General features: G+C 47.5%; 1 protein-coding gene across 3 annotated transcripts in view; it reads left to right on the top strand.

Annotated features, from left to right (window-relative positions):
- ARHGEF12 (Rho guanine nucleotide exchange factor 12) overlaps window positions 1–16,818 on the top strand; it is a 247,100-nt gene that overhangs the window by 80,584 nt on the left and 149,698 nt on the right. For all 3 annotated transcript variants that reach the window (XM_088458720.1, XM_088458721.1, XM_088458719.1), the window contains 2 exons: window positions 7,672–7,729; window positions 12,330–12,487. In XM_088458720.1, coding sequence (XP_088314846.1) covers window positions 7,672–7,729; window positions 12,330–12,487 — 216 coding nt within the window. The remainder of the gene's footprint in view (window positions 1–7,671; window positions 7,730–12,329; window positions 12,488–16,818) is intronic.

The following is a 16,818-nucleotide window of genomic DNA, read 5'->3' as shown; positions in this document are numbered from 1 at the left end:
TCGATCGAAAATGGCCAAATCGAGTAAAAAAAAATCGCACTGTGTATGGGAGCCTTAAGGGGGAATTCAATTAGCCGCGATAAGCCGCTTTTCCGTGTAAAATGGCTTTTCTACTTCAGGGTCCATAGGGTATCCACAGGATACCTTGGGTATAGGTGTGACGTCAGTCGCAGGGCACCAAAGAGTTAAGCTTTCAGCCTCCCAGGATGCACTAGGTCCCCCTCCTATACCCCGCCCCCGGGCCAAGGCACCTCAGTTTAGTTTGGTGCCCGGCCGGAGTCGGGTGCACCTGTTGGAGTGGGGGCTAGAAGAGCCCCTGAAGCTTATTCTTCATGCAGCTGTGGCTGCACATCTGGATGAACAGCATGGACAGTCAGTCCTGACGTCCATGCTGTCTTCCCTACACCCCGCCGGTACCAGAACGCCGGTACTGATCCGGGGATGCTGGTGGGCGTCTGGGGTCACAGCTAGCGGTGACCCCAGATGCTCCGGACCATGGCCGGATTCAAGGGGGACAGAGGTAAGCAGCGGGGTCCCGCGGTGGGTCCCCGCTGATCACATGGTCCTAAGTCCCCAGGCAGGGGGCTCCCTGGGGACTGGCTGCAGCGTGGAGCCAGGCGACCAACCTGCGCTTCCACTACCCCCTGGGACAGCGGACCGCAGCAGAGCGGTAGCGCTGCGGCGTCCCAGGGGTTAAATGCATGCCAGGGGAGCGCGCCTTCCCTGTCTCACAGCCGGCGCCTCCCCCGCTGCACACAGCCCTCTCTGCATGCTGCCGACTGGTCCTGTGGCAGCGCTCCTCCCCCAGGCCAGCCTCCTCTCTGCTCCTCGGCGGCCATCTTCTCCAGAACGCATGGTGAACGCTGCTGGAAGCGCTGGACGGAAGCATCGTGGTCTGGGTCCCCCCGCATACCTCTCCTCCGCAGTGGTCAGGTCTGTGTATGCAGCGCTGTGTCTTACCAGGCCCTGTGTCTGTGTAGTTGAGTGATCAGCGCTGTTAGTGCAGGAATTGTTATTTCTCTGCATTGTATGTGACTGTGCTAGCGCTGCTGCCTGTAACTTTTCTTCTCTAAACTGTCAGCTTTATTACTGTCCCTGTTCTTTCTGCTAAAGCCCTTGCGGTGCGGTGCTGCAGGGTGGTCTCTCGCCTATTTAATACTTAATTGGTGAGAGAGGTCACATACGTGGTGCCATCATGTCTGAAAGTGATTTTCCCCTCCGGCTACAGTGTACCACGTGCAAAGTACCGTTAGCGGAGGGGGAGGGTAGCGCGGAGTTCCTTTGCCGGCAGTGTTTGTCCATGGCGCGGCCTATTACGGTTACAGCACCGGTACAGGAGCCGCCCTGGGCTTGTTTCGCTCAGGCGTTAACAGCTTTAGTGGGCCAGTTAGCTCCGCAGCCCGCGTTTACTCCGATGGGTTTGTCCCAGCAGTCTGTGGTGTCGTCACCCATACAGGGGTTCCCACGACAATTGGTGGTACCCCATAGTCTCCCTATTTCCCCGCTCCCGGGTTCTCAGGAGCCAGTGTGGGTTAACTCCCTGACGAGTTCTGTACAGCACTTGTCGGATGTGTTGCAAGGGGAGTCTGTGATGCGGTCTCATAAAAGGCCGGTGGCGTCTCTGTCCGCTCCTTATGAGGATGACGAAGGGACGTCTGATGATGGGGAGATTCTAGATCCTTACGATCAGGAACCTCTCCATACTAAGGACGCTGATGCTAAGTCCAAAGTATATATTCCTGGACTTATTCGGGCGGTCCGCACAGCCTTGGTGATTGAGGACGAAGTTCCCCCAGCGGCTAAATCTAAGTATGCCTTTTTCAAAGATGTGAAGGGCGATGCCACAGTCTTTCCTCTTTCGGGTCAGTTGGTGGACCATTTAGAGGAGGCGTGGAAACAACCTGGCAAAAGATACCAGCCGCAGAGACGCCTGGCGGTGGCTTATCCGTTCGCGGATAATTATTTTGCTAAGTGGGAATCCCCTCCACAGGTGGATTCTCACGTGACCCGTCTTGTCCGTAGTGCCACATTGCCGATGCCAACCATGTCCTCCCTTAAGGATGCTACGGACCGCAAGGTAGAAATCTGCCTGAAGTCCGCTTATTCCCTTGCAGGGGGGGCAGCACGGCCGGCTATGGCCATTTGCTGGGTTGCCAGAGCGATGGAGCGCTGGGCGGATTCATTAGAGGCTTCTTTTGAATCCGACTGTCCGGCCGATCAGGCGGAGTTGATTGGCAATCTCCGTGATTCGGCCACCTACATCAACGAGGCGGCTCTAGACATTAGTACTCTGGTGTCTAGAATTTCTTCAGCAGCGGTAGCTGCTCGTCGCACCTTGTGGCTGCGATCCTGGAAGGCGGACGCAGATTCCAAGAAAGGTCTGGAAGCGTTGCCGTTTACCGGAGAAGTTCTCTTCGGTCCGGATCTTGATAAGATTGTGGCCACGCTGGCGGCAGCCAAATCTGCCTGTCTCCCGTCGGCCGCTGCTCCTTCTGGTTCGGGACCATCGTCCTTTCGGTCATCTAGGGCCCAGGGCAGGCCCAAACCACAGTCGTTTCCTCGACAGGCTGGCCCTAAGAAATCGGTCAAGCCCCGGAAGCAGGCATGGAGTACCAGACGTCCGGCCCCCAAGCCAGATGACAAGCCTGCGGCCTGACGGTCCGGGCCTCCCTTTGGGGGATCCCAGGGTGGGAGGCCGCCTGCTACAGTTCGCCCAGTGTTGGTCGACCACTACGACAGACACTTGGGTTCTGGAGGTGGTTTCCCACGGATACGCCCTCTCCTTCCGGCACAGACCCCCGGCTCGCTTCTTCACCACGGGTCTCCCATCAGACCGGAACAAGGCTACGGAGCTGCGGAAGGTATTGCACACTATGCTCCAGGCTGGAGTTATAGTGGCGGTTCCATTCTCCCAGAGGGGCCAGGGTTTCTATTCAAATCTATTTTTGGTACAGAAACCCAATGGGTCATATCGTCCGATTCTCAACCTCAAAGCACTCAACAAGTCTTTGCAGGTCCCGAAGTTTCGGATGGAGACCCTACGGTCCATCATTCTGGCGCTGGAACCTGGGGACTACTTGGTGTCATTGGACATACAGGACGCTTACCTGCATGTCCCTATTCTTTGGCGCCATCAACAGTTCCTCAGGTTTGCAATCAGCAGCGACCACTTCCAGTTTCGGGCGTTACCTTTTGGCCTGGCAACAGCACCACGTGTTTTCACCAAGGTGATGGCGGTCATGGCGGCTTCTCTGCGGCTGCAGGGAGTCCGCATGTTGCCGTATTTGGACGACCTGTTATTGGTGGCAGGATCTCCAGGATCCAGAGCTCCTGTTACGCCACTTGGACCTGACCATTGCACTGCTGCAATGGCACGGCTGGCTAATCAACTGGCAGAAGTCCACTCTAATCCCGTCTCAGAGGATTCTGCATCTTGGAGCCTTATTGGACTCGGGACAGCAAAGGATCTTCGTGACGGAGGACAAGATCTCTGCTTTACAGTCAAGGGTGCGCAGTTGTCTGCACAGCCGCCGGGTGTCCTTACACTCGGCGATGAGGTTACTGGGCTCCATGGTGTCGGTGTTCGACATGGTGGAATACGCCCAGTTTCACTCCAGACCTCTGCAGCACCTGATCCTGTCCAAGTGGAACGGGCTGACAGTCTCTGAAGTCCCAGACGATTGTGCTCACCCAGGAGGTTCGCCTGTCCCTTACGTGGTGGTTACAGACGACCCACCTCAACAAGGGACGTCCGTTCTGGGTTCCAAATTGGGTCCTGTTGACAACGGACGCCAGTCTTCGGGGCTGGGGAGCAGTTTCGGGTCCACACTTGTTCCAGGGCAGGTGGACGCCGACAGAAGCGGAGCTTCCAATAAATATCTTGGAACTCCGTGCGGTCTTCAATGCTCTCCAGCAGGCACAGCGGTTTCTCCAGGGTCGCCCGGTGCAGGTCCAGTCGGACAACGCTACCACCGTGGCCTACATAAACAGGCAAGGAGGAACTCGCAGTCGGGCGGCTCTCGTAGAGGTCTCTCGGATCCTGGTTTGGGCGGAGCGCAATCTTCCGGCCATATCAGCGGTCTTCATCCCGGGAGTGCTCAATTGGGAGGCGGACTTTCTAAGTCGCCAGGACGTTCATCCGGGGGAATGGTCCCTGCACCCGGACGTTTTTCAACTACTGGTGGACAGGTGGGGTCTTCCAGAAATCGACCTCATGGCGTCCCGGCACAACAACAAGTTGCCGGTGTACGGGTCTCGCACAAGAGACGAAGGGGCGTCTCTGGTGGATGCTCTGTCCGTCCGGTGGACGTTCCGGTTCGCATACCTGTTCCCTCCGGTCTCCCTTCTTCCACGGGTAATCCGGAAATTCAAACAGGAAGGAGGGACGCTCCTGTTGATAGCTCCCGCGTGGCCCAGACGGCACTGGTTCTCAGACCTTCAGGGTCTGTCCGTGGACATTCCTCTGCGGTTGCCGCTACGACCGGACCTTCTGTCTCAGGGTCCTTGCCTTCACCCGGACCTGACTCGGCTGTCTTTGACGGCGTGGCTGTTGAGACGGCCATGCTGAGGTCCCGGGGGTTTTCCAGCTCTGTGGTGCGTACCATGTTACGAGCTCGGAAACAGTCTTCCGCGAGGATATACCATCGCGTGTGGCATACGTTCTTCCAGTGGTGTCGACCGAGAGGTTATGCACCGCGGGAGTTTCGTCTGTCTCGGATTCTCGCCTTCCTGCAAGCGGGACTAGATCATGGGCTTCGCCTTGCTTCTTTGAAGGTACAGGTTTCGGCCCTATCTGTCTGGTTTCACCGTAGAATTGCTACAATCCCGGATGTGCGCACCTTTATGCAGGGTGTTCTCCGCATTCAGCCGCCCTTTGTTCCACCTGTGGCGCCTTGGGATTTGGCTGTGGTCCTGAGGGCTCTCCAAGGACCGCCGTTTGAACCACTGGGCTCAGTGGATCTTAAATGGCTAACAGCTAAGACTGTTTTCCTTCTGGCCATTGCTTCGGCCAGACGTGTTTCTGAGTTAGGGGCTCTTTCTTGTAGACCCCCTTTCTTGGTTTTTTATGGGAACAGGGCAGTGCTCCGCACTCGGCCCGAGTTTCTTCCCAAAGTTGTTTCCCAGTTTCATATTAACGAGGAATTAGTTGTTCCGGCCTTTAACTCACCGGGTCTTTCCGTGGGTGAGGCCTCTTTGGATGTTGTGCGGGCCTTAAGGACTTATGTTGACCGCACTTCTTCGTTTAGGAAGTCGGACGCTTTGTTTGTCCTCTTTGGCTTCCGTAAAAAGGGTTGGCCTGCTTCAAAGCAAACTTTGGCAGCCTGGATCCGTATGGCTATTTCTGAAGCTTATCTTCATGAAGGCCTACCGGTCCCTCCTTCTCTGAAGGCTCATTCCACTAGGTCTGTGGGTCCTTCGTGGGCAGCTCGACGTGGTGCCTCGGCAGTTCAGATCTGCAAGGCTGCTACGTGGTCTTCTGTCCATACCTTCGTGAGGTATTACAGGTTTGACACCTTCGCCTCTCAGGATGCTTCCTTCGGGCGGCGGATTCTCCTTTCTGCACAGGAGCGTCCCCACCCTTAAAGGATACTGCTTTGGGACATCCCCAAGGTATCCTGTGGATACCCTATGGACCCTGAAGTAGAAAATATGAGATATGGTAAGAACTTACCCTTGTTATCTCTATTTCTACGAAGTCCATAGGGTTCCACAGGACTCCCGCCCTGTCGCACCTGTGCTGCAGATGGGCTTTGCTCTGGTCACCGGTTTTCCGTCTCCCTCTGGTGAGAATGTGATTCTTGTATGTGTCCAGATCTTTGTTCTCTCTCTTCCTTCTCCTCCTCCGGCCTATGGCTTGGTAACTAACTGAGGTGCCTTGGCCCGGGGGCGGGGTATAGGAGGGGGACCTAGTGCATCCTGGGAGGCTGAAAGCTTAACTCTTTGGTGCCCTGCGACTGACGTCACACCTATACCCAAGGTATCCTGTGGAACCCTATGGACTTCGTAGAAATAGAGATAACAAGGGTAAGTTCTTACCATATCTCATATTATTGTGCGAATTTGTACAGATGCATTCCTTTTTATGTAGTCCAATGGCACTGACCGAAAGGGAATTACATTTTTCCTATGCACTGTACTATCCCCACCAAATGTGCTGTATCCCTCTAAGGAGGGTATCTAATTAGCGGCGAATAGTGAAAAAACGGGGATTTTTCACCAATTATCCCTATCTTTCGCTGATGTTTTTTTTTCTCCCTATCCTATTATTTCATCCGAACAATGCAGCTAATTGGATACTGCTCTCAGGGCCGTATTCAATTAGTTTCGCACCCGCGATAAAGTTCCGCCTGCCAGACTTTTCACCTACATCGCGTCTTTTGGCTGCGGAAACTTATCATGCGAGCCCCCGCTATTCGCTATATTCATTCCAAAATATGCGAAAACTGCGAAACGCAAATTCAGAACAGGCGGAAAGTGGTGTCAGAGACAGGGAAATCAGCCTGAACCCCCCAAAAAGATGCAGAAACATTGGGGATCAGTGTAGTAGTGCCCGATTTAGTCCTCATAAAACTGATTGGTACAATTGCCTCTAATTAGCGTCTTTGCACAAGTGGTGAAGAATGGCATTAAGCAGTATTTTTTGGAGAAAATAAGTAGTCCTGCCAAATTTGGGGTACCTGAAAATGGGTGCTAGCATCTTTTAATGTCTCTAAAGTGAAGTTTTAATAAAAGTGAAATTCCTCCGTCATAAAAGCACATACAACCCCAAAAAAACTTGACCCCTTCTTAGAGCACCTCCAGAACCTTATTTCGCTAGTTTGCGAAGTTGTCCCCCTACTTAGTGCTTTTTCGCTCCCAAAATGAAAGTACTTTTTTGGGGTGTTAAGTTTTGGGTTTTTTTTAGGATTTTTTTGACACAGTTGTCCATTGGGGGGCTGTCCCAAGGGTTCTGACTGGTTTCCCCACCTTTGCACCCAAATATTTAAAAAAAATCGCTCTTCTCCTGCTATTCAGAGGCAAATTTTTTTCGCCTATTACATTGCATTGAGTTTCCGCGTACGCGAAAAGTATATGGAATTGAATATGGAGATAAGTTTCTGACTTGCAAAAAGTTGTAATCGGCGATACTTTTCCGCGGATCTCGGCTTTTTGATCTAATTGAATACGGCCCTCAATCGGGGAGTCATGTGACAGATGCTTCATCACGCCATTGGTCTAAAATCAATGCGCTCATTCTTTATTACCTATCCGAACATGAGAATTAATTACACGCCAGCACAACTGCACGGAACACCTCCAAAGTGCCCTGCTAATGGTATATAGAATCCATTGTGTATTTTTACTTGCTCAGTGCCCTAATTAATTACGGTTACATTACGGTATTAAGCACGCTGTATGAATCACGGTACACGTTGGGCCTCATTTCCAGTTTTGCGTTAAATATGTGAACAAAATTAGAGCTCATCTGTAGTTTGCACTTTCTACATAAAACCTTCCATTATGTGTATGCGTCATGCTAAAGTAGGCACTGCTTTTCCTTGTATGCATAAAAATTCAATTTACATTACCCCTTAGCTGGATTTGCTTTTAAATCTAAATGTGGCCCTCAGTGTGCGCATCTGCATTTATTTCTACATACAACTTATATTTCGCTGCTTCATTCTATTTCAGGTTAATGGAACGCTGGTCACACACTCCAATCACCTGGAAGTGGTAAAGCTTATTAAGTGTGAGTGTCTCCCATTTCCTAATTACTTTGCACGTTATAATTAAGGATTGAGTAGAAATAAGCTCACAGATATACTTTGGAAGTGAGATCTCTGGAAGCTAATACTGCACAGGTGGGAAATGTTATCCGAAGTGCTTGGGACGAAAAATGTACTAAATTACATTTATAACTTAATTGAAACTTTCTCCATCCTTGCCATGGCACCCTCTTGCCATTTACCTGTTCTCAGGTATCTATACAGGTATGGTGGCAGACACTTTTTTGGTGTGTTTAAGTAACGAGTGTTCGTCTAATATGATGGTTATAGCTCGTGAACCATATACCAGCAAGCTGTTGTCAGTGACAGCCTCGGGTTCCATTGATGTACCCAGAAATTGATTTTTTGAGTTCCTTGCTATCTGATCACGGTACACAGCGTTCCAACTGAACATTCGGTAAATCTTGTTGTGGAATCTTGTGCTTCCACATCATAAAGGGAAACCCTGATAAGTTCAAATCTTCAAGGCTTAGACAGTCTGTATACTGACATGTCAGCTGTCTGTTAGACTCAGGTTACACTGAATCTATCAATGCTGAGGAACAGTGACCGTGGTGTAAACACAAAATCTAGCTTTGCCTTTAGGTCTCATAATTGCATCCTACTGTATCTTACATGTTCTACATTTGATATTCCTGTGCTGGAGACAACTATTCCGTTTTCTGTATGGAGTACTGTATGCACTAATGTTAATAAAGATATTTATTACCATCAGTCACAGCCCCTCTCAACATTTCCCAACACCAAAAAAAAAAACAATAACAAAAGAAATAAAAAAAACAATGAATGCAATGTAGAAAAACAATAAATTTTTAAGCAATACCTACACATGAGCCGTTATACATCTATCCTCAATATGTCACGCCTGGCATGAGTGAGCCACCAGCTCCCGTGCAACTCTGCTAGAGCCTGGTGTCTTTTTTTTTGCCAAAAATGCGTATACAATGCTACTAGGACGCACCTGCAGACTGTGTTGATTAATTTGACATGTGACACCTGTTTGGCGCTACTGTAGCAAAGATATGCAAAGACACGTGCAGCAAAACTGTGAAATGTCTGGAGGGGGTATTTGGTCCTCCTGTGAACTTATATGATCACTCATTTCTAGTATTTACGGGAACACGAACTTCGGGGAAAATGAATGGAGCAGGCTTATTGGTGGAATAATGCCTTCTCATGGAACTACATTATCCTGTATTTACTGCTGCTAAATTAAGAATGGTACATTATGGAATGGAGCATCATAATGCAACATGCAAGCACGTCACATCACGGAGAATGTTGGGAGAACTGCCGAAATAGGTTTCTATATCGGCAGGAAGGCCAATAGTTGGCTGGCAGCTCAGTGTGTGTTACTCTATCAGTGATCGCAGTGGAGTCTTCAGAGGTGGCATTCTACAGCAGGCTCACTTGGACGATCTGCAACCTGAACATTGGTGGGGGAGAAATTGTACCCAAGAAGGACAGATTAAGCCCCAGGCAGCTTAGTATAGTGAATTGTTTTGGGTTAAGTTTCTGTTCGGTATTGCTGTATTTATTAATTGTGAGGCTAAAGAAAGGACTCACCTGAGATGACTGAAAGGTCTATTAAGAAGTTAAAAACCTTGAATCGTGCAGTTAGTGACCCGAAACTGCCTGAAGGATTGTGATGTAAGATCAGATTTGCAATAATTGTAGTTCCAATGAGCAGCGGCAGCCATCCACTCACATGGCTTCATTCATTTATTAAATGGATGAAGATGACATTTGCTGATAGTTTTGTTACCGATAGAGATTTGTATCCATTAAAATCCAGATACCTGAGAAAGTAATTAGTCAGTGTGGACGACTTTGAGGAATGTCAGTTAGCTGTGCAGCAGGTTAAATCTGATGCATCTGAATTGTTTGGTGACTTCTATGTTTCACCCTCAATTTCATTGTGTATTTAATAGACAATGTGCTAAAAACCTATTCAGACAGCATGTACAATATAAGGTAATGGCTATCGGAGAGTCTAGTGGAAGAAGCACTGTTTCAGGAGTCAAAGACGACCTGGCAATTTAACTTTAACAGAATTATTTACGGGACCGTTGCAGTAGAGTGGAAGCACCCAAATGACACTTTAGCAGGAACCAGCTTTCTATTCTGAGGAGAGACTGACAAAAGTGGACTCATCAATAGCCAGCATATCCAGGAGAGCAATGATTCTCCTTGAAGATTTGATACCTTTACCGATAGGAGTGAACTAAGGGGTGACAAGTTCAACAGATACAAGACGAGATTAAAAGGAATGATCTGAGTCAATTTGCTCACCTTGCACAATTTTGGGAAGGATACATTTGTAAAGCCTCTGTGGATGAGACTAGACGGTCTCCGACAATTATGGCATCTTCCATGGTAGTCAGAAGGACATTGTGAATATGTCCCTGGACTGCAGATACCCGGCCTAAGAATCCACTTGTCATTTCTCTTTGAGTTACAAGTTCTTTAGTCCGAGGTTGGATGCTTTAATTTCTAAGCTCTCAGGTGGCAGTTTCATATTGTTTTAATTAGGTAAACAATCTTCAGAGGTGAGCATGTGATGGAAGCCCACACAAAAAATGCCAGGGAGGTAAAGAGAGATATAGATATATATAGATATGTGCGTGTGCTTATACATATATGCATATATATGTATTCATATTCTGCATATTGTAGCCCCACAACCAGTTTCTGTTCACCTTTATTTAAACGTCTATATGAAGTTAACCATCTATTGGGCAGCTATGAATATTCATGAATACTAATAGGAGAATAATCTGCCGATGTACAGGGCAATATCTACCACTGATTGGGCTTCCGCTATGGGTGATGTGTGATGGTTCACATGCTGGGCAAAATTTGCTAAGCTGTTGGTTCTAAAACCTGGCGGTTTGGCGGCGGGTTCTAAACCCCGGTGGTCTGATGTCTGTTTGGCGGCGGGTTCTAAATGACACCAAAACCGCTGCTTAGTAATTTTAGCTCTAGCCCAGTTCAACCTTATTCTAAAATGTGTTTTGATGGCAGTCTTGGCCTTAGTAAATCGGTGGATAGCAAAACTGCCACCAAACCGTCGGGGTTTAGAACCAACAGCTTAGTAAATTTTGCCCGCTGACAGAGTAATAAAAATGAATACAGTATAATCATTACTGAAATTCTCACTACAGCCATGGCCAAAAGTTTTGAGAATGACACAAGTATTGGTTTTCACAAAGTTTGCTGCTTCAGTGTTTTTAGACCTTTTTGTCAGATGTTACTATGGTATATTGAAGAAAAATTACAAGCATTTCATTAGTGTCAAAGGCTTTTATTGACAATTACATTAAGTTTATGCAGAGAGTCAATATTTGCAGTTTTGACCCTTCTTTTTCAACACCTCTGAAATTCGCCCTGGCATGCTGTCAATCAACTTTTGGGCCACATACTGACTGACTGACTGACTGGCTGCCCATTATTGCCTAATCAATGCTTGGAGTTTGTCAGAATTTGTGGGTTTTTGTTTGTCCAACCGCCTCTTGAGGATTGACCACAAGTTCTCAATGGGATTAAGGTCTGGGGCGTTTCCTGGCATTGGATCACTTTTGCCTTATGGCAAGGTGCTCCATCATGCTGGAAAAGGAATTGTACGTCACCAAACTGTTCTTGGATGGTTGGGAGAAGTTGCTCTTGGAGGATGTTTTGGTTCCATTCTTTATTCATGGATGTGTTCTTAGGCAAAATTGTGAGGGAGCCTACTCCCTTGGCTGAGGAGCAACCCCACACATGAATGGTCTCTGGATGCTTTACTATTTTACATATGGCAGAACTGATGGTAGCGCTCACCTTTCCTTCTCCGGACAAGCGTTTTTCCAGATGCCCCAAACAATCTGAAAGGGGATTCATCAGAGAAAATAACTTTACCCCATTCCTTAGCAGTCCAATCCCTGTACCTTTTGCAGAATTATCAATCTGTCCATGCTGGACATTCTTGGGCTCCCTGAAGCCTTCTTCACAACTATTGAACCTCTCTCCTTGAATTTCTTGATTATTCGATTAATGGTTGCTTTAGGTGCAATCTTACTAGCATCAATATCCTTGCCTGTGAAACCCTTTTTGTGCAAAGCAATGATGACTGCACGTGTTTTCTTGCAGGTAATCATGGTTAACAGAGGAAGAACAATGATTTCATGCTCCACCGTCCTTTTAAAGCTTCCAGTCTGTTATTCTAACTCTATCAGCATGACAGAGTGATCTCCAGCCTTGTCCTCGTCAACACTCACCTGTGTTAACGAGAGAATCACTGATCAGCTGGTCTTTTGTGGCAGGGCTGAAATGCAGTGGAAATGTTGTTTTTTGCGATTAAGTTCATTGTCATGGCAAAGAGGGACTTTGCAATTAATTGCAAATCATCTGATCACTCTTCATGACATTCTGGAGTATATGCAAATTGCCTTTATAAAAACTGAAGCAGCAGACTTTGTGAAAACCAAAACTTGTGTCATTCTCAAAACTTTTGGCCATGGCTGTACTGGAAATCATTGAGGTGTTGTGACATTGTTCATGTGTGGTTTTATGTTCTTCATACAGCTGGCTCCTATGTTGCTCTCACAGTCCAAGGTCGGCCCCCTGGATCTCCCCACATCCCTCTATCTGAAGGAGATCCATTCTCTCCTGTGCACATACCGCCGTACTCCTCCGTAAACCATGGACACCTAGACAGAATAACGAGCCCTGTACTAATAGGCGTAAGTACTTTTTGATTCTTTTCGTTCAGTATCAGAGTTGGGAAAAAAAAGTTTTTTTTTTTTTTTTTTTTATAAACCAGGTTTTTTGTGCATTATTGTTTTAATGAAAAAAAAAAAATGGAATACTGCTAATTAATACTGTGAAACATTGTTATGTATTAGAAATCTTGATCAACCATGTTTTAATGCTTTCTAACATTAACAATCCAAAATTATTAGGATTATTTATCTCATCAAAAGGGAGCCAGACTAGGGTGTCTATGTATTAATAATCACGGAACAGCCGAGATTATTATGAAATCCATATATTGGGGGATATTTTAATTTTTAATTAAAATATCCCCGCTATGTACAAAGGGCAACTCCCAGGGACAGGTTGCTGTAACCACTATCCCGGCAAGTTATATCCCTGGCAAATTGTAGAAGTCATACCAGACTGGGCTTTACCTGACATGGTCGTATCTGATACGACCAGTCAAAAATGCCCACTGGGCGGCTGCGTGAAGCTAATCTTCATGCGGCTGCCAACATCAGAGAGGCCTGCTGGTCCCTCTGCACCCGCAGCTGCCCCTCCAGTGTGTTCCGATCAATGCTGGTTACAGTGATCGGGCATCCGGCATCACTCCCCTCTCACGTGGCTACAGGCTCCAGTGTCTCCCGATCACTGTGGCCAGCAGTGATCAGGCAGCCTGCGTGACATTTCCCCCTGGCAGTTGGCACCACTTTATCTACTCCCGGCGTGGCTGGGTCCCTTTCCCCCGGTGCTTCAGTGTCCCCCGGCCGGGCCACCCTCTTCTTCCGGCGCTGCACTGAGTCCACGAACCAGCCCATCCTCTCCTCTCCTCCCTGCGTGGCTGGGTCCAATTCCCCCAGCGCTGTAGTGTCCCCGGGCCTGCCCACCCTCTTCTTTTGGCGCTGAAGGGACTCCCCGATCCAGCCCACCGTCCACCCCCTCCTCCAGGCACGGCAGCTGCTGAAGTTAACTTGCCTCCTCTTCCCGTCCCGTCGGCAGCTACTGGGTGACCGGCGACAGCTGCCACTCTGTGTCCATCTCCTCCGGGCCAGGCGGCTGCTGCTGCTGATGTCTGCCCACCTTCTCTTTCCGGCCCAGCGGCGGATGCTGCTTTGAGCCCAGCGACCTCTCCCTTCTCCTCTCGGCGCAGCTGTCAGTGAGTGGGTGAGTGCTCCATGTCTCCCCCTCGGAACAATGATCGGGCAGTGGTAGTATATGTGTGTGTGTGTGTGCGCATGTATACAGTATGTGCATAGATTGTGTGCAGCCCCCCCAACCGATGTTAAGGAAACATCGGTGGCTGCGGTCTCAATCGATTGTTTATTGATTGTTGAACCCATCGGCCATCGATGGTACAGCTGTCAATGGCCATCACTACAGTATACCATGAAAAAAATTATTTTTATGATATATGGTGTTTTAAAAAAAAAAAAAAAAAAAAAAATTGCGTTGGAATAGTTTTAGATGTTCTTGACCTAATTCAATCATAAAAAAAAAATAAGATTTTCGGAGCGGGTTTTGGAAAAAAAAATTTGTCAGTTAAGTGGTTAAAGCAGTTTACACTATCTGGAGCCAAACTACGAAAAGCTTAACTTTTTGGAGTCTGATACAGATGTGGCCACATATATCTATCCTCCGTGTGCTACACAATGTGGGAGCTCCGTGTGACTCAGTAGCACCGAGCGTCTTTTGGTGCGACTTTTTATTTTCAAATACGTCTTATTCACAAAGAGATGCGAATATTTAACACAAGCAGCTTCTGATTAAAATGATATGCAGCATGCTTATGTTTTCTGTCCGAATGTGGGTGAATCTGCATACGAAATGCTACGTTACAGTGTAACAGCCGCTGACACTGTAACATAGCATTTCGTATGCAGATTCACCCCCACAGTCACTCAAAGAATATAGGCTGGCGCATTTGAAGGTAAAAGTCACACGAAAAGACACTCTGCGCTAACGAGTCACGCCACAGCATGGCACGACTAGAAGGGCTCTTTAGTGCGCAAGGAGGCTAGATGTATGAGGCCACATCTGTATATAGGGATCAGATCTAAGGATACTGGCTATATACCTTCCTACCTATACCTTCTAAAACCTGCCTATAACCTCTAAGATTTACGCTATTTGCGTGCCCAGTCATACAGTAAAATAAAGACCTTAGACCTTGAACATGTGTTTCCAAACCACAAAGTATTATTCAACCAAAGTACAGATAATACACGCTGTGATCTAAGTACAATTTAGCGCAAAGAAATTATACAGACCCAAGATACAGTCATACATACGCAAGCGCTCTGGGACCAGATTCCGGCATCAGCAAGAGACCTCCGTCAATCAGCAATCAGCAGAATAGACTAGAAACCCAGGGTCAGAGCACACATATTTATACCCCCCCAGAAATAAGCTGAACAAAAGAGAGGTCTTGTTGCGATTTGTTACAAGGCACTTAACAGGTTGATTCAAATGGCCACAGTCCAGCCTCCAACAGCTGGTTGCCTTCGTTTTCCCACCTCATGCAAATCTAGACTGTGGGTTTTACAAAGTACATTTTGGTTCTTTATGTCTTTACAGTCCATAAGTTGCGAACGCATGTTCCGATCTTCACACCGATGATACCAGAAAGCTGTGGATAAAGTGCAGATCAGTATAATACCAAACACGGTTTATTTATCATGTATTAAACCTTAGATACCAAATAGTCTTTATTCCACAGCATTTGTAATAAATGAATAAAACTTGGATCTTTTACTTTATAGCTATGGAACCTTTTGTGTAAGTGTGCATTATGTAAGCATTAGGGATATGAGAAAAGACGCTAGTTAGGTTTATCTGATTTGGGGCAGATGTGCACGCATGCAGCTAATAAACAGCGTTCGCATGCAGGATATTGTGCATTCGCTACTGTGCGTCATGTTAGCAGCGCAACTGTGCGTAATGTGCGGTGTTTATGCATGAGATTCTATTTATGATGGATTTAACATATATATATATATATATATATATATATATATATATATATATATATATACACACATATCTCATTCCTTACTAACAGTTTCAAACTGCAATGCAAATGTGTTCTGGGCAGTGAGCTTCACTTCTCAAACAAGGTGGAGACCCCCAGCTGTGAAGCTGAGGCCATTCTATCTGGGAGTGAGACTAAAACCTGTTTAGGATTCAGACAAATTCAATTGTGTAGATCAATGTCTGGGTTATATTATAATTACCACAACTATACTTGTCTATATGCAGGGATTCCCAATTTGTATGTAAAACACTCACAGTATTCTGGTGTATTGTCTATTCTATTTACTTTTCTCAGGAGGATGTTTTTCTAGTTGTTTTGGTATTTCTCTATGCAAGGTTGTCCCCAGAATGGGCCTGTCATGGCTTCTAAAAAGATTATCAAAAACATTGCCATCTGTACTCGTGAGTTGTAACTTAAAATGGCGCTGGTCGCAAAATGGCGTCTTGCAGATTCATGTTTCTAAAATGGAGTCTAGCTGCCATTCGCAAGATGGCGTCGCTCACGCTAATTTTTATGCTGATTCCGTCTCAGCCACTAATCCAGCTTCGACAGATCTCCTGTATTGTGCCATTAGTAAATAGCTACAATACATGAAACAGCAGTTTCTTCATAGTTTTTATATCATTTTAGTGTTCACTCTAGCTCCGGCGGCAGGCAGGGCACCGGAGCTAGAGAGGGCAACTTTGTGCGCGTGCCGAAGGCGCGCACCCGAAAAGGGGGCGTGGTCAAGAAAAGGGGCATGTCCTACAAGACGCGTCCCCTTTTCGTCATATTTAGGGGCGTGCCCGCACATACGGACACGCCGGGCAGCCCCCAAGCGCTGCAGACAGTGAGAATAGATGCCGGGCGTATGCGCCCGGCGTCTATTCTCCGGCGGTGACCGGGTCACCGCACATTTCTCCACCCGCTGGACACTGTGACCCGCGGGTGAAGATGGCACCCGCAAGCTGTGGGGGCAGGGCGCTTTTTGCCCTCCAGAAGGAGGGCAGGGCACCGCGCCCCGCTAAAACAGCCTAGCGGGAACACTATCATTTTATGTAAAAAAGACAGCTTGATACATAGGCCTCTAATGGTGCATACACACGGTCAGATGAACGATTTTTATAAAGATTTGAAGGGTTAGGATACTGACCAACAGGTGTCGGTATCCTAATCCTGTCGGGATGTGTGTGTGTGTGATTTATTACTCATGTAAAATATACTGTTACAGCTATCTGAACATATATACTCACACTAACTACTATGTGTGCCAACCTGGGCATGAGAAGCCCCCGGGAGGAAATGCAG

Source organism: Taudactylus pleione, unplaced genomic scaffold (genome assembly GCF_031769625.1).
Source record: "Taudactylus pleione unplaced genomic scaffold, aTauple2 ptg000848l, whole genome shotgun sequence".
Classification (NCBI taxonomy): Eukaryota; Metazoa; Chordata; class Amphibia; order Anura; family Myobatrachidae; genus Taudactylus; species Taudactylus pleione.
This window is presented reverse-complemented; position numbering and strand designations above follow the sequence as displayed.